A 23,014-nucleotide genomic window follows, 5' to 3' on the forward strand; every position below is an offset into this window, starting at 1 on the left:
TCCTGTGAAAAACCTCTCACCTATGTCTGAGCTACTGAAGTCCTCAAATCGTGGTTTAAAGACTTCAAGGAGCAGAGAATCTTCCAGCAAGTGACCCGTGCCCCATGCTACAGAGGAAGGCGAAAAACCTCCAGGGCCTCTTCCAATCTGCCCTGGAGGAAAATTCCTTCCCTACCCCAAATATGGCGATCAGCTAAACCCTGAGCATATGGGCAAGATTCACCAGCCAGATACTACAGAAAATTCTTTCCTGGGTAACTCAGATCCCACCACATCTAACATAGTTTCTGCATAGTCCAATAGGCTTGTCAGTTTTATTTTGAATTACAGAAACTACCTCAGGGCATGAAGCAGGATAAAATTTATTTTTTTAATAAATTTTAAAACAGACAAGCTAATCAGGCTGCAGATGTGAGGTAAAAGTATAATTATAGAGAGGCGGAAAAAGGGATACTAAGCAGTAAAGGCAGGAACAAAGGACAAAGTGCTATACACTCTGCTCCTATTAAAAGGCAAATAGCAGAAATCCGACCAGAAAACAGACCTAATTTGTAGAAGACAGGTGTGGTAGTTCCACCAAATGTTCCACCCACTCTGCAGAAACCCTGCTGTGGTACAATCAGAGGGTTAGAATTCTATGGGGTGTCAAGAAGCATTTTAGGCTTACAGTAGATCAGCAGGAATAAGAAGCAGCTACTGCAATGTATGCTTCTCTAGCAAACTGTTAGATGTTCAGGATATCCATGTAAGTTAATTCTTCTTGCAACATTAACTACTGCTCTATACTTTCATCCTTCTTGGAAAGGGGATCAGGGAGTGGAAATGGCAAAGGCACCAGTGGTAGAATCGCTCCACAGTAATTTGTTCCTAGCCCTCTCTGTAGAAGCTCCTAAGATCAGTAAGGATACACCTAGATTTTCGTATCAATTCTCTGCCTCCGTGTGGTATGAAGCCCTGACGCCACCCCTTAAGCATGGCCTTTAAAGGTCAGTCTATTTTGGAAGCATTTTCTCCCTTCACAAGGGTTATTCTGTGAGAGGGACGAATAAAGTCCATACAATGGAAGAAGAGTGGGGGGGAACAGAGTGGGAGAAAATACAGATCAATGAAGACTGATAGGAAAGACTATCCCAAGAAGTCCAGCTGGACAGAAATAATTTTAAAATGTGCAATTTGAGAAATTTTATAAAATAAAACTGGAAAGTTATCTTTAAACATATTTTCAAAAATGCACACCCAAAGTTAAGCTCCTATATTCATATTCAGGTACCTTAAAAGTGACCTAATTTTAAGAAATCCTGAGAACTTTTGAAAATCAGTTTGCTTATTTAGGTACCTAAATATGGTTCTCAGAATCTAACTTTGGGTGCCCATTTTTCAAATTCTTCAGCTGTATTTTTAGTCTGTTGGCTTAATTAAATGTCAGGTGTTTTGTTCCTTATTTTTATTCATTAGTGAGATGAGGCTACCTACAGTATATAAATTGATAATTCTTAAATTCTGTGGTAGTGCATTGGTTTAATGACCCATCAATAAGGACTTCTTAAGAACATTTATAAACATTATATCATAGAACACACTTTCAAGGACATAATTTAGAGTGCATCCTAAGGAATTTTGGTATAATGATTCTACTGACTGACAAACACATCAGTAGATATTTTACATTACACTAAGTGCACTCAAACAGCCACACAGTGTATTTATTCGATGGAAGAACACCCACCGACATCAAAAGGAGTTGCCAAATAGACTGCGGATAATATGCTGCCCAAGAGACCCTCAAATGATCAAAATTCTACAGGGACGTAGATAGTACAATTTTAGGCTTTGTCCACACTGGCAAGTGAACAACAAAACTTTTGTCGTTCAGAAGTGTTAAAAAAAACACACACCCCGAAAGACAAAAGTTTTGTCGAGGAAAAGGGCCAGTGAGAACAGCACTTTGTCAGCAGGAGCGTTTTCCTGCCAACAAAGATACCACCGCTCATTGGGGGTCGAAGTTTTTTTTGTCGGTGAGAGAGCTCTTGCCTGCAAACAAACAGTGGTTACACTGCGTGCCTTTTAGTGGCACAGCCATGTCACTAAAATCTGCATAGTGTAGACAAAGCCTAATTAGATTTTTATTGTTTTGTATCTTCAAGACTCTTTGTGTTATTAGGACTTAAAATATGTATGCAAAATGAGACACTAATGTATTTTGTTTAATAGTGATATTTGCTTAGTTTTTAGTCTGAAAGCTTGAGAGACAGTTACTGAGGAATATAATTTACCAACATGACAGGGAAAAAAAGCTGTTGGACTCTGTTTAAAATGCCAATCATTAAAGGGGAGAAGAAAGAAAACAAAGATCTGTTTTAGCAGATTTTAAAAAAATTATTTACCATCTAAATTAACCACCAGATAACAAAAGTTGTTCATAATAAAACTCTTTGCTGTGATCTTTAAAATCTAGATTTTAGCAGCTAGGTAATATGGTAATTAGGTGATGACTTTTTCCTCACCCATAACTATTTCACATTTGGGGACAATGTATACCTTCAAACCAGCAGCACTGCTATGGGTACCCACATGGCCCCACAGTATGCCAACATTTTTATGGCTGACTTAGAACAACACTTCCTCAGCTCTCGTACCCTAATGCCCCTACTCTACTTGCGCTACATTGATGACATCTTCATCATCTGGACCCATGGAAAAGAAGCCCTTGAGGAATTCCACCATGATTTCAACAATTTCCATCCCACCATCAACCTCAGCCTGGACCAGTCCACACAAGAGATCCACTTCCTGGACACTACAGTGCTAATAAACAATGGTCACATAAACACCACCCTATACTGGAAACCTACTGACTGCTATGCCTACCTACATGCCTCCAGCTTTCACCCAGATCACACCACACGATCCATTGTCTATAGCCAAGCTCTATGATACAACCGCATTTGCTCCAACCCCTCAGACAGAGACAAACACCTACAAGATCTCTATCAAGCATTCTTACAACTACAGTACCCACCTGCTGAAGTGAAGAAACAGATTGACAGAGCCAGAAGAGTACCCAGAAGTCACCTACTACAGGACAGGCCCAACAAAGAAAATAACAGAACGCCACTAGCCATCACCTTCAGCCCCCAACTAAAATCTCTCCAACGCATCATCAAGGATCTACAACCTATCCTGAAGGACAACCCATCACTCTCACAGATCTTGGGAGACAGGCCAGTCCTTGCTTACAGACAGCCCCCCAACCTGAAGCAAATACTCACCAGTAACCACATACCACACAACAGAACCACTAACCCAGGAACCTATCCTTGCAACAAAGCCAACTGTGTCCACATATCTATTCAGGGGACACCATCACAGGGCCTAATCACATCAGCCACACTATCAGAGGCTTGTTCACCTGCACATCTACCAATGTGATATATGCCATCATGTGCCAACAATGCCCCTCTACCATGTACATTGGTCAAACTGGACAGTCTCTACGTAAAAGAATAAATGGACACAAATCAGATGTCAAGAATTATAACTTTCAAAAACCAGTCGGAGAACACTTCAACCTCCCTGGACACTCAATTACAGACCTAAAAGTTGCAATTCTTCAACAAAAAAACTTCAAAAACGGACTCCAATGAGAAACTGCAGAACTGGAATTAATTTGCAAACTGGACACCATTAAATTAGGCTTGAATAAAGACTGGGAGTGGATGTGTCATTACATAAAGTAAAAACTATTTCCCCATGCTAATTTCTCCCCTACTGTTACTCACACCTTCTTGTCAACTGTTTGAAATGGGCCATCCTGATTATCACTATAAAATTTTTTTTCTCCTGCTAATAGCAGCCCACCTTAATTGATTAGTCTCATTAGAGTTGGTATGGAAACCCCCATTTTTTCATGTTCTCTGTATATATATATATCTTCCCACTGTACTTTCCACTGCATGCATCTGATGAAGTGGGTTTTAGCCCACGACAGCTTATGCCCAAATAAATTTGTTAGTCTCTAAGGTGCCACAAGTACTCCTTGTTCTTTTTGCTAAAAAAAAAGTTATTTTAAATTATCCACAATAAGACCTCTGTACTGTATGCCAAAATAAAACTAATGTCAATTAAAGTGCCTACTGCCATACAAATTCAGAATATTAGTCACCTCCTCACTATTTCAGTGAAATAAAAAGCAATCATTTATAATAATATTGCAAACAACACTGTCTTAATTACCAAAATGTCTTTCTCTATGGGTGTAGGAGAACCCGTTCTTGGAGGCTGGGTTTCATCTAGTGAAACAGGCTGTTCCAGGGTAAAGTCTTGCTGCCTAACAAAACAAAAATGACATAATATGCATTATGCAGTGTTGTTGTAGCCATGCTGGTCCCAGGATATTAGAGGTAATATCTTTTATTGGACCAACTTCTGTTGGTGACGGAGACAAACTTTTGGGCTTTCACAGCTCTGTGTCTCTCACCAACAGAAGTTGGTCCAATAAAAGATATTACCTCACCCACCTTGTGTCAGTACTATGCACTATGTTTTTCAGACAAACTGTATTGGCATCTCTAAAAGCTACCATATCATATCTCAGCAATGGTCAACAGAATGATGACTGCCACCACCTGAATCATAAGTATAATCAAGAATTCTGTATGGACCCAAATATTTTTCCAGACAATGGAATAGTTTCTAAATACCTTTTCTTTAAGGTTTCACAGGTGTAGTTCTCAATTCTGCCTTTAATGTGCATAGGGAACTGTTGTGCCTATTGACCATATTTTGAAAACAAATCTAATTGTAAGATTTAAGCAAGAAATACTTCTAGAATTTCAGTTAAGGTATCTTTATTTAGTAATTTCTTTCAAATCAAGGGACTAGTCATATTAGCAAGGACTATTCATGTAATTAAAGTTGGCAGACTCGAACCCATGGTTTGTGAAAAAATGGCCTTATAATTATGAGAATGTTAAATATATTCTAAGAAGTTATTTAAATTAATCCACTGCAATCAGTCGACAATATTAAAGAAAACAAGAAAGCTCCTCAAGAGGAGATATGTCCCTCATTATCCAACATTGCCACAACTTTGTTATTATAATTGCACTACACTAGTCAAATATTTTTTATATTTACACAGTTAATAAATTCTAACCCATACATTTTTGTTTGTTTGTTTGCTTTATGCTAAACTATGGGATTAGATTCTGGCTTTCTGTTTTATTGAATTTGTCAACATTTTCATACCAGTATTCAGCTGGTCCATCTCGTTCTTACCTTAGCAGCAGGAACACATAATGAAGAATATATTCAGTTAGAAAAACTAATATTTATAATATATTTAGTTTACAAAATTTCCAGATTATGTTAAGTAACAGGATTTATCAAACCAGTTCTTTTCATTTTGGGGAATGGTTTATCAGAAGGATAGTTTTATTCCACAGTTTACCATATTATAATGGTTCATTTATGGCAATAAAATATTGTCAATCATGCTGTGGGCACTTCTGCATCTGTGCAGCCAGATAAAAAGATGGTCAATGCCTCAAGAAACTCTCTCCAAACTGCTAAATATTTAAGGAAACAAAACACAAAACATGTTTTTTATAAACATCTTCAGGGCATTGTAAAGGTTGATGTATTTACGAAAGAAGGAAAATATTTTGGAGTAGCACAAGCTTCAGGGTATGTTACTACGATTTTAGAATAACTTTAAAATATTTTAAAGATCCATTTTAATTATAGTGACACATCCTTACAGTGAACTAATTTAGCGATTATCTTTTTTTGGAAAATCATTTCTCATTAGAGGATAAAAGTGACAAAACAAATTTAAATATCTTCCAGATTCACAAACTGCTGATATACAGAAATTTTCCAGGATATCACTCCTTGCTGTATTATAAAATAACAAGTGTGACTTCAGTTAGTCAACTGGGAATATTCTAAATGCAGTTTAATAATACCAGTATCAGAGGGGTAGCCATGTTAGTCTGGATCCACAAAAACAATGAGGAGTCCGGTGGCACCTAAAGACTAACAGATTTATTTGGGCATAAGCTTTCGTGGGTAAAAAACCCACTTCTTCAGATGTATGGAGTGATCACATGCATGGAGTGATCTCACTCCATACATCTGAAGAAGTGGGTTTTTTACCCACGAAAGCTTATGCCCAAATAAATCTGTTAGTCTTTAAGGTGCCACCGGACTCCTCATTGTTTTAATAATATCAGTGTCCACAATCACAGCTTTCTGTCCAAGTCATGAAACTACAGTGGAGCTCAGCTGATAATTATGCTTAAAAAGTGTCACATGAGAAATAAAAAATGTCAGGATGTGCATTTCTGGGTAATTTCATCACACTTGAAACAATGTTTCAAATAGGAATGAACAAGCACTTTCTGAAAAACTAATAAGCAGCCCGAATCCATCACATATTCCCTGCTGAATCCAACACAAATCTTAAAAGATTTTGATCACCTAATAAACTCCAGCTACCAAATCTACTCTTAATCCAAATTCTAATACCTGCCCTTTCTTTCCCCAAAAGAATAATATGGTTAAATCCCAGTGTTCGCAGTTCATAAATTACTCATATAACCTCCCAATTTTAGAGGAATCAACAGAAGTATAGAGAAGAGCATTTTATCTGGTAGTTTTTATTTCTTAAACTGGGGTCATTTTTTGCATTCATATACATAATCTGTTATTGTCTTGCAATCTTAAACTTTTTGTTATATTAACACTTTTAAAAATTTCATTTCACCTTTGAAAAGGAAAAATGCATTTATACAAACACAAGAAAACTCACATGATGATGTTAACAAGAGTACTTCTGAAATTTTCACGATCTCTTTTTGGATGATAGCTGCTCCGCGCTTTAGAAGTTGATGTTCCAGCAACTGGTTCATTAACTGCAGAGTCCTGTATCTTGCGTCTCTTATTCCTCTCCTCCAAATATTCTCCTTCCATGAAATATATATATGCAAGTTGCAAACTATGAGCCCAAACCTGCAATGTGCTGAGTACCTTCTAAAGGTTTTGAGAGTTCTCAACTCACATTTGTTTCAGTGAAAGTTGAGATTTCTCAGCATCCTTCAGGATCACACCCTACATCATTTGCAGCAAAATTACTGAAACAAAACTAATACCTGCTTGTACTGTAAAACTGTTAAAGAATATTTCTATAAAATCTATTTCTAGATCTGTAAAGTTACTATTTTAAAATATTTCTTAATTTTATTTCCTGTGAATAGGTCCAAGTATTCTTGACCAGTGGTTGGTTTGTTTGTTTTTTTTTATCATGGATACAGAATCCCATTTCTGTTAACTGCTAAAGTAAAGCTATATTCTAACTACATTTCTTTTGTAGATTTTGGGTGAAATTCTGGCTCCACTGATGTCAACTGGAGTTTTGCCAGTGATCTCATTTGGGCCCAGATTTCATCCATTGACTATATGCAGCATTTTACTGACTACTGTGATGATTTTTTCATTAAAAAAAAAATCAAACAACACAATTCTGCACCACTGAAGTCAATAACCGTTCTTCCATTGCCTTCAATAAAAGTAAGACTGGTTCCATAATTTACTAATATGAAAAGTTGGAGAGACTAAGTTAAACTATTTTGTACAACACTAAAAATTCAATTTTTAAAGCAAATATTCTGGTTCAAAGGATACTTGATAAGAAAAAACAGTATGAAGAATTATAATTAAGGATTTCTAATATTCAGATATACTAAAAATGAATCTGACTTTTGGAAACTTACATCATTGTATAAACTCTTTTTATACTAGATCTCAATACAATCTTTTAAGTGAAGTATATTAAAATATGCAAATATTGTAAGGATTCTCTTTGCTGTTCGACTAGTTATGGCAAACTAGTTATGGCAAGTTATTGCCTAAACTAATGGCTTTTCGGTAATGTACAATTGTATGCTAGCAGCTGGAACTATTTATTTTCTGATAAAGAAAATATTAAATGAACAATGTTGAACTAAACAGGCAAGTCACTTTTCCAGCCCTAAAAATACTAATAAAATAATAAACAATATTTTGCACTTCTACAGCATTCTTCATCCAAGGCGATTATGGCACTTTACAAACATTAATGCATTTACCTGCACCATGTTTGTAAGATAGGTAAGTATCATTGTACCCATTTTACAAAGGAAAAAAATGAGGCACATAAAGATTGTGACTTGCCTGAGATCATATAGGAGGACTGCGGCAATCTGGGAATAAAATTCTATTCTCCTAACTCTATAATCTTGTATTAACTCAATTTTACACTATTTTTTCCTCAATTTTTTGTTGTTGATTAAATACTGAGTGGTAATCTTACCAGGTGAAAGCTCATTTTTGAAAACAAACTGATCTGGCTCATCATCTTTCTGTTCTTTTCTCAGATGAAATGAAGGAGAAGCTTGCTGCCATTGTGGCTTAGAGCTTACCTGAAATAAATATTTTATTCTTTAGCTTTATAAAATAACAATAGCAAGAGACAGCTACATGTCTTTGACACACACTTAAAAACACAATACATTACAAAAGAAAACAGCAGCCGCATAACATACAATAATAGTAACGAAGCAACACAAAAATAAACCAAATGCTCTATTTTTCTTTAAATACAGGAGATAATCATTCAGAACCCCAGAATAAAATATTATGTTTATGCCTATTATAAATTATTAGTAATTTTTGGAGTAAGTTAACAGTATATACCTACTACTAAGACAGACCCCAGACATTTATGAAGATAAGAGCAATATGGAAAAAAAAGCAAAAGGTAAGAAAACGGGGGAAAGAGGTTTAATAAAATCTTTTTCTGGTCGAGTACCGTAGATATCAACAGTTTCTCCCAGGTGAAATCTACAATCAATTTATGTAACTTCTGCTGCCAAAAAAATAGTATTTGGGATCCAGGATACCTATCCCCTTCAATGTTTTTTTTTTTTGTTGTTTTTTTAACACAAAGAAAAGGCTTCTCTTCCTGGTTCTTGCCCTTTTTGGAGGTCCTAACTGCATGGCAAGATAACATAAGGTACAATATTCAGCCATCAGTAGCTTAGCAAATCTCACACTGCTTACAAGAATCCAGTACTACCTTTCTCAAGTGTAACTTATTTAAACAGCTCCTTCAGCCTAGAATTTTTTTGTTATTATTATTCCCAGGCCAATGTCCCTGGAAATATGTTTGTAAAGGAAATGGCTTCTCAGCCTTAACTACACTGCCCTCACAATTACTCAAAAGCATTGCCTTTATCTTTTCAAGGGGCAGCAATATTCAAAAATTAAGAAACCTTATTAGTGACTGTTTACACTGCAACTGGGAGGTGTGATTCCCAGTGCAGATCGACAGATGCACTAGCTCACCTCGAGTTAGCACCATAACAATAGCATTATGGACATTGCAGCATGGGCAGTGGTTCAGGCTAGCTGCCCAAGGTTGGAGCCAGGGAGTAAGATGGGCTTGGACTCAGGAGGGTAGCCCAAGCCTCTACCTGTGCTGTCATGGCCACATTACTATTTTTAGCATGCCAGGTTGAGTGAGCTAGTACGAATCAGTCTACCCGTGCTGGGAATCACATCTCCCAGATAGCGTAAACATACCGTGACAGAGAACCGATAGCCAACATCTAATTCCCCACAAGCCCTGATGGAAGGGTAGAAGACTTAACTACCTAATCAGACTGTCGGCTGATGACTAAGAGGTTAATTATCCCATCAGCTGAGAAGGTAGTTAAAAAGCACAAGAAGGAAGTGAAAAAGGAGACAGAAATCTTCCTAGCCAGAGTCCCTTTCTTTTCCCTGGAGAAAGGGCTGAGGATTGAAGGATGCTTCAGGTAGAAGAGCTGCATGGGGATGTGATGGTGGCAAACACAAATAAAAACTCACAATGATGTTGACAATGAAGAGGTATCCAAGATAGTTTGTGAGGAACTCCAAGATGGGAAAGGAACCTGCCCTGTTACACATACCTATACCTTATTGGCACCCCTCAGGCAGAGATATGATTCTGTACTACCTTTGCAATTTTAGGCTGTCAGAAAATTGAGGGAGAGGATCTCGAATCTTTGTAACTTTTTAGTCTACAAAGACATGCCAAAGACTAAATCAGAGCTATTGTACAGCGATATCTGGCAGTTTTCATACACAGAAGCAGAATTAACTTCCAAATATATCTCAGTTTTTTTGCCCTATTAAGTTTCCCTTTCTTATTCAGACATATTAAAATAACTTACATGTCCTCCCTTGTGAAATCCTACCCATGGTTAAATGTTAATCCATAAATGCTTCTTCTACCCATCATCTGTCTGAATCCAGATTTTTTCCCCCAAGTTCAAAACTTAAATTTTGTTTTTGTTTGAAGGAGTAAGATTGGGGCTCAATTAAATCCTTTAATTAGGTCTTCTTCATCCAAACATGATAAAGTTTTATTTTAAACAAGCTCAACATGACCTAAATTCCATGTTAAAATTAAATATACACAAAAGGTTAAAAATGTCAGGTAACAATGTAAGAGATAAAGTGATTAAAATTTCATTTAATATAGTAGTAATTATATGGTGAAACTTGCATTAAGAATCACCTCCAATATTTAATTTGTTGTCTTTAATGACCACTTTAAAATATTCCCAAATTTCCAAAAAACTTTTTTACCCTTAGTTTAATTACCAAGCACTACCAGGTGACCAAGTTTTGCTAGTCTCTTAAGATTTTCTTTAAAAAGATTTTCCTGAATTTTGCCTTCTTTTTCTATTCTCCTGGACACATTTGAAAAGATCCAACACCAGATATTTAATACATGCAGAATTTCTGACAATTGTATACAAGTTGTCTTTCATTATGGTTTTGTGCATCCTGTGAAACATATCATACACATTACCACATATCGATGTATCACATACATTTAGCACAAGCATATACGATGGTTTGACTAATCTGGGAAACTGACCACATTTTTTCCATTTGGGGCAAGTATTAAATTGAGTTTTCACATATACTCTTTTTATTAGAATAAACCTTTAAAAAATGACTGGGCTACATTTCCCATTTAACTACTTGAAACCAATTCTGAATAAATATTGTGAAATATCCATTCCTAACAAGACATTTTGAAAATCTTGATATCTTTTGAATTAGAAACACTGAGCCTGACTCACCAGTGCATTATTCCAGTTTCAAGCCAGTCTGAAAACAGCCAATTTCAGAAAAGTAGCACTGGCATAAAACTAAAATAATACAAGGATGAATCCGGCCAATTATTCATGCTCTGTAGATGTCCCCTGTTTCACTGAAATATGGAAGCGGTTTTTGCAAACATTTATCTCAAAACTGTTTGTCACTTTACATTGACTGCAACAAATGTACATGCCTGAAAAGAGACTTAGGCCCTAATCCTATAAAAACACATGTGCTAACTTCACTGCAGTGAGCAGTCCCACTTAATGGGATTACCCATGGTAGTAAATTTAAGCAGATGCATAAGTGTTTGAAGGATTACTTGCATGTTGCCTTTCCACTCAAAACAGCTAGACTGTGGAGGCTTCAAGATATTAGAATGAATTATATTCCAATTTTTCTATAACATTTATTTTATAGCTTTCGTCTGTATCTTTTATTCTTTTCAATATTTTCTGCTCATCTAAGTTAACTAGTTTAATTGTTTTCCAAATACTTCTTGTATATATATGTAAAACCTCGTTGTTTTCAATGTATACATTGCAATGAGGTCCAGTTTTCTATGTGGGATCTCCCATGCTTTGCTGCACATTTGAAAATAAAAAGTTGTTAAAACAAAAAATTTAAAAAATATTACCTGAGCCAACTGTGGCAAAAATTTTACAGTCGTCTTCAATAATTTTCCTTTCCCAGTTGGTCTGGGCTACAAAAAAGAACAAAAAGAAAATAAATTATATAAATATTTAAACTAATAATACTAAACTTCTAAGCATGCTAAAACTTATAATTTACACTATAATTTTGTTTTTGTTTTCTGTCCAATAATTTTCACAAATATACTCACTTCATTTCCCCTAACATCTGTAGATGATGGTTTCAAAAGATATGACTACACTGTAGCTGGGAGCATACATACAGCTGGGAGCCTGGGTAGACAGACTTATGCTAGCTCCTCTAAAAATAGCAGTGTGGCTGCAGCAGCTAGGGTTACCACCTGTCTGGGTTTTCCCAGAATTGTCCCTTTTTTGAGATAGCTGTCCCAGGATGTTCAGTACACGCTACCGGCTGTCCCAGGAAATATGTGTCCCAGGGTGCTCAGTACATCATGCCAGCTGTGCAGTGTTAAGGACTCAGGATCATCCCAGATATCCTGGGTTTTTTTGTACCTGAGAGGTAGCAATCCTAGCCGCATCATGGGCAGAGGCTCGGGCTAGCCACATGAGTCAAAGCCCACCTGGATCTGAGCTTGGGTGGCAAGCCAAATTGCCACCCATGGCAAAATGTCCATATTGTATATTTTTAGCATGCTAGCTCAAGCAGAGCTAGTACAAGTCTGTCTACCCAGAGCTGGGAGGTACACTCCCAGCTGTACTGTAAACATACCCTTAAAGAGTCACTTCATACCAGCAATCATTCATAATAATATTTTGTCAACATATACACAACATACCTTTCTCCACACAAGATAACAGAAACAACCCTATGCTGTCTTTTATGTTTATCACAGACTCTCAGAAATGTAGAGCTGTAAGGGGCCTCAAAACAGAGGTGCTGACTTTCACAGTTCCTGAGGGGTGCTCGACTCCTGCTTCACCCCAGGCCTCGCCCCCACTCCATCCCTCCCCCCAAGCTCCTGCCCCTTCCCTCCACCTCTTCCTGCCACCCTCCTCCCCCATGCCTCCTGCATGCCCCTGAACAGCTGATCATGGCGGGAGGGAGATGCTGGGAGGGAGGAGGAGGCTCTAATCAGCAGAGCCACCAGTGGGAGGGAGGGCTGTGGGGGTGAGGGAGAGGAGCTGATTCACGGGACTGCTGGTGAGTGCTGAGCACCCATTATTTTTTTAGTGCCCACAGAGTCAGCACCTATGCCTCGAAAAGCCATCAAATCCAGCCCCCTGTGCTGTGGAAGGACCAAGTAAACCTAGACCATCCCTCACACATGTTTTTCCAACCTGTTTTTCAAGACCTCCAATGATGGGGATTCCACAATCCAGGGCTTAACTATCCTTATATGTAGAAAGTTTTTCCTAATATCTTACCTACATCTCCCTTGCTACAGATTAAACTCATCTGTCCTACCTTCAGCAGATATGGAGAACAATTGTTCACTGTCCTCTTTATAACAGCCCTTAAGATATTTGAAAACTTATTAAGTGCCCCCTCAGTCTTCTTTTTACAAGATTAAACCTCCCCAGTTTTTTTAACCTTTCCTCATAGGTCAGGTTTTCTAAACCTTTTATCATTTTTGTTGCTTTCCTCTGGACTCTCTCCAATTTGTCCACATCTTTCCTAAAGTGTGGTGCCTGAACTGGATGCAGTTCTACAGCTGAGGCTTCACCAGTGCTGAGTAGAGTGGGACAATTAGCTCCCATGTCTTACATACAACACTCCTGTTAATTCACTCCAGAAGTATATTAGCCTTTTTCTCAGCTGCATCACATTGACTCATATTCAATTTGTGATCCACTATAACCCCAGATCCTTTTCAGCATACCAGCACTTAGCTAGTTATTCTCCCTTTTGTAGGTGTGCATTTGATTTTTCCTTTCTAAGTAGAAAGTGCTACTTGTCTTTATTGAATTTCATCTTGTTGAATTTAGATCAATTCTCCAATTTGTCAAGGTCATTTTGAATTCTAATCCTGTCCTCCTAAGACCTGGCAACCCCTCCCAGCTTTGTGTTATCTACAAATCTTATAAGCATACTCCCCACTCTATTATCCAAATCATTAATGAAAATATTGAATAGCACTAGACCCGGAACCGACCCAAACAGGGCCCCACTATATATGCCCTTTCAGTTTGACAATGAGCCATTGATAACTACTTTCTGAGTATGGTCATTCAACCAGTTGTGCACCCATCTTACAGTAATTTCATCGAGAACACATTTCTGTAGTCTGCTTATGAAATGAGCCATGCAGGACTGTGTCAAAAGCCTTACTAAAATCTAGATACATCTCACATCTACTGATTCCCCCCTATTCACTAGACCAGTAATCCTGTCAAAGAAGAAAATTAGGTTGGTTCAGCATGATTTGTTCTTGACAAATCCATGCTGGCTATTCCTTATAACCATATATTCCTTCAGGGGTTTACTAATTGATTGTTTCACAATTTGTTCCAGTATCTTTCCAGGTATCTGTGACACACTGTGCTCCATGTTCACCCCTGTTTATGATAGGATATATTGTGTACGAAGTATGCCTTGTGAGGTATCATTTGAAAAAGCACAATCTGCTGAATATTATTACCTACTGAAATGTGTGTAATATCACTGCATATAAAATTGTGAGATGTTGCCATGATTGTTAGTGAAATATGCTGTAGTTCTAGGTAACGTTATCAGACCATTTTCTCGAAGACAAAAGCACACTGGCATGCCAGGTAGGTGCTTAAAGACCATCATCTGATTAACTGGCTATTCACCAGTGGGCTGTAGTTTTCCCACCCCTGCTCTAGACACCTCTCCTCCCCCATCTCTACTCATGGCAACAAGATTCCTTGAAAGACAAAGGTGCATCACTGACCTAGGGGAGAGTGGTCCTGGCCTGGAGGTTTTTTCCATCCAGGACAGACTGTTGAAAGCTTTTTTCTTTTGTAACCAACTATGATTTGTATGCCTTATCACTTGTAAATCACTTAACATCTATCTTTCTCTAGTTAATAAATTTCTTTATTGATTTATCTGAACCAATATATTTGGATTGAAGTGTTTGGAAAGCCTCCACTTGAGACAACAAGGTTGATACATATTCATTCCACTTTATTGGAATGATGGACTAATTTATGAGCTTCTATGGTCCAGTGGGCTACTGAACAGTACAAGATGCACATTTCTGAGGGGCAAGGCTGGGACTGAGGGATATGTGGTTGTTGCTCTGTATCTATTCATGGATGACTGGGCATAGAATTCATCTACTCAGCTGGGAGTGACTTTGCATGCTGGTGGCTGTGAGTGATCAAAGCCTGGAGAGGTCTGCTGTTCACTAGCAAAGCAGTGTAAAAGGCATCCCAGGCTGGAGAGGTAAGGGGACACAGCAGTTCAGGTTTCACCCTGGGGAATGTCCTAGTATCAAAGTCAGGCTGACTGGTCTATAATTCCCCAGGTCTTCTTTGTTCCCTTTGTTAAAGATATGTACTGAGTTTGCACTTCTCCAGTCTTCTGGGACCTCACCCTTCTTCCAGGAGTTCTCAAAGATAAGTGCAACCAGTTCCAAGATCGCTTCAGCTAGGTTAGTTCCTTAAGTACAGTAGGATGAATTTCATCAATACATGCTGACTTGACAGCCTTGCTGACTTGAATACATCTAACCTATCTAAATATTCTTTAACATGTTCTTTCCTTATTTTGGCTTGCATTGCTTCCCCTTTGTTGTTAGTATTAACTGCACTGAGTATCTAGTCACCATTAACCTTTTTAGTGAAGACAAACAAAATAGGCATTAAGCACCTCAGTTTTCTTGATGTCATCAGTTACGAGCTCTCCTTCCTCAAAAAGTATCTACACCAGAGGTGTGCAAACTACAGCCCGCGGGCCAGGACTGTCCTGCCCAGCCCCCGAGCTCCTGGCCGGGGAAACTACCCCTGGCCCTTCCCCCAGCGCCATGCCACCATGCAGGCAGCACAGCTTGCGCCCGCCCACCTCCCAGGCTTTCCAATAAGCCTGTCCTGCCGCTCTGAGCAGCATGGTAAAGGGGGTGAGGGGAGATACGATAAGGGGCAGGAGGTCCCGGGGGGCAATCAGGGGACAGTTGGATGGGGCGGAGGGGCAGTCAGGAGACAGGGAGCAGGGGGGGTTGGATAGGGGGTAAGGTCCTGGAGGGTTAGTTAGGGACAGGGGATCCCGGGAGAGGTGGTCAGGGGACAAGGAGCAGGGGGAGTTGGATGGGTTGGGGATTCTGAGAGGGGCAGTCAGGGGGCGGGAAATGGGAGGGGGTGGATGGGGGCAGGGGCCGGATGGGGGCAGGGGCCAGGCTGTTTGTGGAAGCACAGCCCTCCCTACCCGGCCCTCCATACCATTCCGTAACCCTGATGTGGCCCTTGGGCCAAAAAGTTTGCCCACCTCTGATCTACACTTTCCTTCATCTTCTCTTCTCCTAATGTATTATTGCCTTTGATGTCCTTACTAGGTGTAACTCATTTTGTGCTTTACCCTTTCTGATTTGTTCTTACATGTTTGTACTATTCTTTTGTACTCCTCCTTAGCAATTTGTCCATGTTTCCACATTTCGTAGGATTCCTTTTTGATTTTCCAGTTATTAAAGAGCTTCTGATGGAGCCATACTGGCCTCTTCCTATTCTTCCTTCTGTGTTGCTCTGTACCTCAGGGGAACACCCTGCACCCCCATGTTCATCCTTATAATATGATTGTATGGTATCCAATGCAAAGTTTGTCATGTCGGATGTCTTTGGAAGGCTCATGATGCACTGAGCATTATTGTTATAGTAACATTATAGGTTGTAATTTCATGTATATAGTTATGAGCCTGAAAATGTGTCCTTATGGCTTAAAACAAGCCCAGGCAAAACTCTCCAGGAGCAGAGGGGCAGTTCACACCTCATTAGGGTATGTATGGGACAAACCCAGCCCAGCCTCACAGGAACAAAAGACAGTGGCCTAGGCAGCAACAAAGGATCTGCTGGACTCTCAAGTGAGCCATCCTCTTCCCTTGGTCAGTTTGGGACTACGATGAGATAATGCTCACCTGACTCTGAAGGAGGAGCAAAGCCAAGAGGGAAGAAAGAACATGATAAAAGGGAGAGACACTTGCCATGCTCTCTCTCTTCCACCTCCATCTACAGACACCACCACCAAGCGACTGAAGCACTGATCAAAGCGGAGAGCCTTGCTGAAGAGCAACCAGCCAGCCTGTGGTGAGAACCATCTAAGTTTGTAAGGACACTGAAAGTGTTAAAATCAGCTTAGAATGTGTTTTGCTTTTATTTCATTTGACCAAATCTGTCTTGTGCTTTGACTTATAATCACTTAAAATATATCTTTTGTAGTTAATAAATTTGTTTGTTTATTCTACCTGAAACAGTGCATTTGGTTTGAAGCATGTCAGAGACTCCCCTTGGGATAACAAGCCTGGTACATATCACTTTCTTTGTTAAATTGACAAACGCATAGAAGCTTGCAGCGTCCAGCGGGCATAACTGGACACCGCAAGACAGAGATTCCTAGGGTTGCATCTGGGACTGGAGATATTGGTTAGTGTCATTCGGTTGCACAATCCAGGCAGTGGCTGGCCAAACGTGCTCACTCGCTTACATGCTAGAGGCATCGGAGCAGCTTACATGCTAGAGGCTGTGCGTGAACAGCCCGGGAGTGGGGGGTTCTCACAGCAAGCCAGGGTAAGGCTAGCTCCAGGAGTCTAGGACTGGGGTGACCTAGCAGATCACCAGTCTGTATAAATATCTAAGATATTGAGCCGATTCCCTCACTGATTTCCCTCTTGTTGCTCCTATGACCCTACTGTTTTTCATGTCTTCCCACAACATCTAAACCTCTGTTAAGATCACCTTTTTTATATTTCCCCCTGGGCTTTTGTCACCTGCCCCCTTTGACACCGCTTAATCCAATTATGATAATAAAATAGTGGTCAAAAATTTTCATTCAAAACTTTTTTGATGGAAAATTGCCTTTTTCTAAACCAAAAACTGTTGCAAAGTACTTTCAGTTTTTCCCAAATGTTCTGATTTTAAATAAAAAAATAAAATGATTTTCCACATTGTTTACCCCTTTATTTCCTGTTTTCCACTGAACGCAACCCAATTAATGATGTTATGTGGTCAGGGGTTTTCCTCACTTTTTCTGGTTGGTTTTTTTGTTTGTTTGTTCTTCAGTTTTTCACTCTAAGTTTTCCAAACCTAGAGAAGCTTTTAAAAGTGACAGAATAGCAAAAGGAAAAATTAAAGAGTGAAAAAAACAATTCTTCCACCACAGGACTGGATTTTTCACCCTAGACCAATACAAGTGGCTGATGGTTCCACCTATAAGCCCTTGAGAGCCACACAGATCTTGCATCTGCGCCTCTTCAACACTGCTGGGCAGCCCCGGAGTCTTGTTTTAGCGTTGGGGCAGCAAAGTTTCCACAGGCCATACTGTCAGCCAGTTTCTCCATCTACAGGTACTTCCATGAAGGAAGTTACCCCTCTGCATTATGAAATCAGCACAAGTTACTGCAGACTCTTCCCCCATAATTTTTTTGTGGGAAGAGTCTGTCAGAGCCCAGCCAGCCTCTCAACCTACTAACTCTTTAGAGCCCAAACCCTGCATAGGGGATTCCACAGGGTTAGGGGAGACACCATTCCCTCCTCTGCATTTTTGTCTCCCAAGCCTGGACACATATAGGCAGATGCCCATTCACATGCATCTGCAGAATGTAGTAAAGGGGCCTTGCTTTTCAATCTATTTGCCATTCAGTTCTGATAGCATTACTAGAATAAATCAATGAAACAGTGGCATAAATTCAAAAGTTAATTGCTGCTCTCCAGCCCACTGCTATTAACTTTTCACACAATTATTAAGAATTAATTTATGAACATTTATTTAAATTCAAACCATAAATGTAGATTCACATTATATTTAATTTTTTTTTCTTCTTGAGAGTGAGAAAGGTGCTCTGCTGAACAGGGGACAGGCTGCAGGGCAAAAAAGTATAGTAGGTCTATGCAAGCTCTTCCCACAAATATATAGTAGCTGGCTTTTTCTGTTAAAATGATCGCAGTAAAAGAATCAAAGGTGACCTTTAAATTATCAATGAATTTCACAGTTAATACTCCCCTCAGATGAATAAAGGCAGCCAACATCTCTCAGAATTATTATTTCAGTCTTTCTGTGTGCAGATTCATTAAAATAAAAGATCCCAATAACAGATCCAATGTGAAAGATTTCTTCAAGGGCAGAAGAGCACCCTGTGTAGCCATTTTTTTACACCTGTGAAAAGTGGATTCAAAACACTAGCAAAAATAAGAATAGCAGCATTTTACACCACAAGTGTAAAATGACTACACAAAGAGCAAGGTAGTACAGAATTTTTTTTATGTAAAAAGTTAAACTGATAACGCAACCAAAGAAGCGCTGACAGTGCCATGCATAGGTTAAATCCAATGTTCAGTTATAGTGAAAAAAATGTATGCCTCACTATTCCTTATCCAGTTTGCTGTGTGTATTTACTATAATAAACCAAACCCCAGAAGTCCCTAAATATGTGGGTTATAGTGGAATTATTTTAATATTGATGGTATTTCTATTTAATCTTGATTGTGTGAGATGATCTTTAACAGGTATTTAGATATATAATTTCACTATGGAGCCACCTGCTAACATTCATAGCTGAAGTTGCAAATCAGCACTCCATTATATATGCAGTGTTTATACCCTGCATAATTCTGAAAATAATTTAATTTAATCTTAAACTGTTCATGCTCCCTCCCTCATATAAGAATTCCCATATGCAGCAAACTGTACCAAGCTACCATCGAACTTGCTTCTGCAGTTTATAATGTTATACATTTTATAATGACTTTAGAGAAAGCTCTGCCCCTTAAACATGCTGTAAGAACAGCAACCCTGAAACAAAATGTCAGTTTATGTTTACATTTCAAAACTAATTTTAAAATTACATGAATAGCTGCAAGGAGGATATCATATCACTTTTGAATACCTGATTTAAAAGAATTCAGAGTACAGACACTACACTTTCATTTTACTAGAGGATATCATCCTGCAATCAACTTTCCACTAATGAGATGAATGTTAAAGTCTCCTTCAACAAATATGGTTATACCACCTGCTCTGTTACTCAAAAAGTATGTGTGTTTAAGTGAATGTCAGAGAGGAAAAACAAGTCATTTAAAAAAATTTAATCCAGTCTGTTTACTTAAGCCAAAACATAAAAAAATTCCATCCAGTTCAAAAGAAAACCCCCTAAATATGCTAGATTAGCATAAATTTCAGTAACAAAGCTAGCCTGAAACCATACATAAGGGAAATACTGAAGTAAAAGAATGCCCTCCTCTGTTTAAAAGTATGCACACATTCTGCGTATGATCCTATGCTTCTATTATCAGGCTATTTGAAAAACAAACACTCTAGGTCTTATTCTGGCTTGTCTTGTATGGAGTTACCAGGTGGAGGGGAAGAAGTTACAATACTCCCTACGTTCCTGATCTTGCAAAGACTTATGCATGTACTTAACTTTCCCACTGTGAGCAGTAGTACTATTGATTTTAGGAGTATTTACACTGGTAAAGTTAAGACCATGCATAAATATCTGCCAGATGAGGAGCTACATGTGCAACCCTAAGCCAAGCACCTCTTCTCTCCTCCTTAAATCCTACTTTCTCCATGAATCCTTAACACCTTGTTCTTCTTAGCTATAACTCCCCTCACTCTTTCCTACTGGTGCCCATTGTCTTGCCTACCCTAAACTTATAGGTGTAGGGCACATATCCTATTCCATTTGTAAAATATCACGTACATTTACTCTGTTTTAAAAAAAATCTGATGAAACACGGCAACATCTGATTACGCACTGAAATCTTATAACATATGGGTGTTGTGATATAAATGAGATGGTGATAGTGATAGAAGCCTGGCTGAAGTGATATAAAGATAGAGGCGGTGACAAGTACATACACAGTCATTATGGCAACTGTGGCAAGCACATGAAGGGAACAAGGTAGCAGTAGGCAAGAGTAATGCCAAGTGGTGATGGCAAGGGGCACAAGAGGTAACCACAATAGTGGTGGTGGGCACATGAGTTCCTCGAGGCTGCAGCAGCAATAACAAGGTGTCACAGGTTATTGCAACAGCAGAGAAATCATTGTAGAGTGGAGGGTGAAATCAGTGCAGGGGCGGGGGAGGTGAAGTCAACACAGAGGCAGAAGGTAACTGTGGAGGGCAGATGTTGAGGTCAGGGGGTGACAGAGAGCTGTAGGAGAAGAAGCTAGGTCAGGGCAGTGGCGGGGGGGTCACTGCGGGCAGAGGGAGTAAGCAGGTCGGGGCAGTGGCAGGGGGGTCATAGCGGGCAGAGGGAGTAAGCGGGTCAGGGCAAAGGCAGGGGGGTCACAGCGGGCAGAGCGAATAAGCGGGTCGGGGCAGTGGCGGGGGGGTCACTGCGGGCAGAGGGAGTAAATGGGTCGGGGCAGTGGCGGGGGGGTCACTACGGGCAGAGGGAGTAAGAGGGTCAGCGCAGTGGCTGGGAGGGTCACTGCGGGCACAGGGAGTAAGCGGGTCGGCGCAGTGGCAGGGGGGGTCACTGCGGGCAGAGGGAGTAAGCGGGTCGGGGCAGTGGCGGGGGGGTCACTGCGGGCAGAGGGAGTAAGCGGGTCGGCGCAGTGGCAGGGGGGTCATAGCGGGCAGAGGGAGTAAGCGGGTCGGGGCAAAAGCAGGGGGGTCACAGCGGGCAGAGGGAGTAAACGGGTCGGGGCAGTGGCGGGGGGGTCACTGCGGGCAGAGGGAGTAAGCGGGTCAGGGCAGTGGCAGGGAGGGTCACTGCGGGCAGAGGGAGTAAGCGGGTCAGGGCAGTGGCAGGGGGGGTCACTGCAGGCACAGGGAGTAAGCGGGTCGGGGCAGTGGTAGGGGGATCACTGCGGGCAGAGGGAGTAAGCGGGTCAGGGCAGTGGCAGGGGGGTCACTGCGGGCACAGGGAGTAAGTGGGTCAGGGCAGTGGCGGGGGGGTCACAGCGGGCAGAGGGAGTAAGCGGGTCGGGGCAGTGGCAGGGGGGGTCACTGCGGGCACAGGGAGTAAGCGGGTCGGGGCAGCGGCAGGGGGGGTCACTGCGGGCAGAGGGAGTAAGCGGGTCGGGGCAGTGGTAGGGGGGTCACTGCGGGCAGAGGGAGTAAGAGGGTCAGCGCAGTGGCTGGGAGGGTCACTGCGGGCAAAGGGAGTAAGCGGGTCGGGGCAAAGGCAGGGGGGTCACAGCGGGCAGAGGGAGTAAGCGGGTCGGGGCAAAGGCAGGGGGGTCACAGCGGGCAGAGGGAGTAAACGGGTCGGGGCAGTGGCGGGGGGGTCACTGCGGGCAGAGGGAGTAAGCGGGTCGGGGCAGTGGCAGGGGGGGTCACTGCGGGCAGAGGGAGTAAGCGGGTCGGGGCAGTGGCGGGGGGGGTCACTGCGGGCAGAGGGAGTAAGCAGGTCGGCGCAGTGGCGGGGGGGTCACTGCGGGCAGAGGGAGTAAGCGGGTCGGGGCAGTGGCAGGGGGGGTCACTGCGGGCACAGGGAGTAAGCGGGTCGGCGCAGTGGCGGGGGGGTCACTGCGGGTACAGGGAGTAAGCGGGTCGGCGCAGTGGCGGGGGGGTCACTGCGGGCAGAGGTAGTAAGCGGGTCAGCGCAGTGGCAGGGGGGTCACTGCGGGCAGAGGGAGTAAGCGGGTCGGGGCAGTGGCAGGGGGGGTCACTGCGGGCACAGGGAGTAAGCGGGTCAGGGCAGTGGCGGGGGGGGTCACTGCGGGCAGAGGGAGTAAGCGGGTCGGGGCAGTGGCGGGAGGGTCACTGCGGGCAGAGGGAGTAAGCGGGTCGGGGCAGTGGCAGGGGGGTCACAGCGGGCAGAGGGAGTAAGCAGGTCGGGGCAGTGGCAGGGGGGTCACAGCGGGCAGAGGGAGTAAGCGGGTCGGGGCAGTGACAGGGGGGGTCACTGCGGGCAGAGGGAGTAAGCGGGTCGGGGCAGTGGCGGGGGGGTCACTGCGGGCAGAGGGAGTAAGCGGGTCGGGGCAGTGGCGGGGGGGTCACTGCGGGCAGAGGGAGTAAGCGGGTCGGGGCAGTGGCAGGGGGGGTCACTGCGGGCAGAGGGAGTAAGCGGGTCGGGGCAGTGGCG

General features: G+C 41.5%; 1 protein-coding gene across 1 annotated transcript in view; it reads right to left on the bottom strand.

Annotated features, from left to right (window-relative positions):
* Positions 1-23,014, bottom strand: part of DNAH7 (dynein axonemal heavy chain 7) — a 287,995-nt gene that overhangs the window by 263,927 nt on the left and 1,054 nt on the right. Inside the window, exons 2-5 of the mRNA XM_037913207.2 lie at positions 11,831-11,896; positions 8,351-8,459; positions 6,812-6,965; positions 4,234-4,327 (exon numbers count right to left, since the gene is read on the bottom strand). Coding sequence (XP_037769135.1) covers positions 4,234-4,327; positions 6,812-6,965; positions 8,351-8,459; positions 11,831-11,896 — 423 coding nt within the window. The remainder of the gene's footprint in view (positions 1-4,233; positions 4,328-6,811; positions 6,966-8,350; positions 8,460-11,830; positions 11,897-23,014) is intronic.

Source organism: Chelonia mydas, chromosome 11 (assembly GCF_015237465.2).
Source record: "Chelonia mydas isolate rCheMyd1 chromosome 11, rCheMyd1.pri.v2, whole genome shotgun sequence".
NCBI lineage: Eukaryota > Metazoa > Chordata > Testudines > Cheloniidae > Chelonia > Chelonia mydas.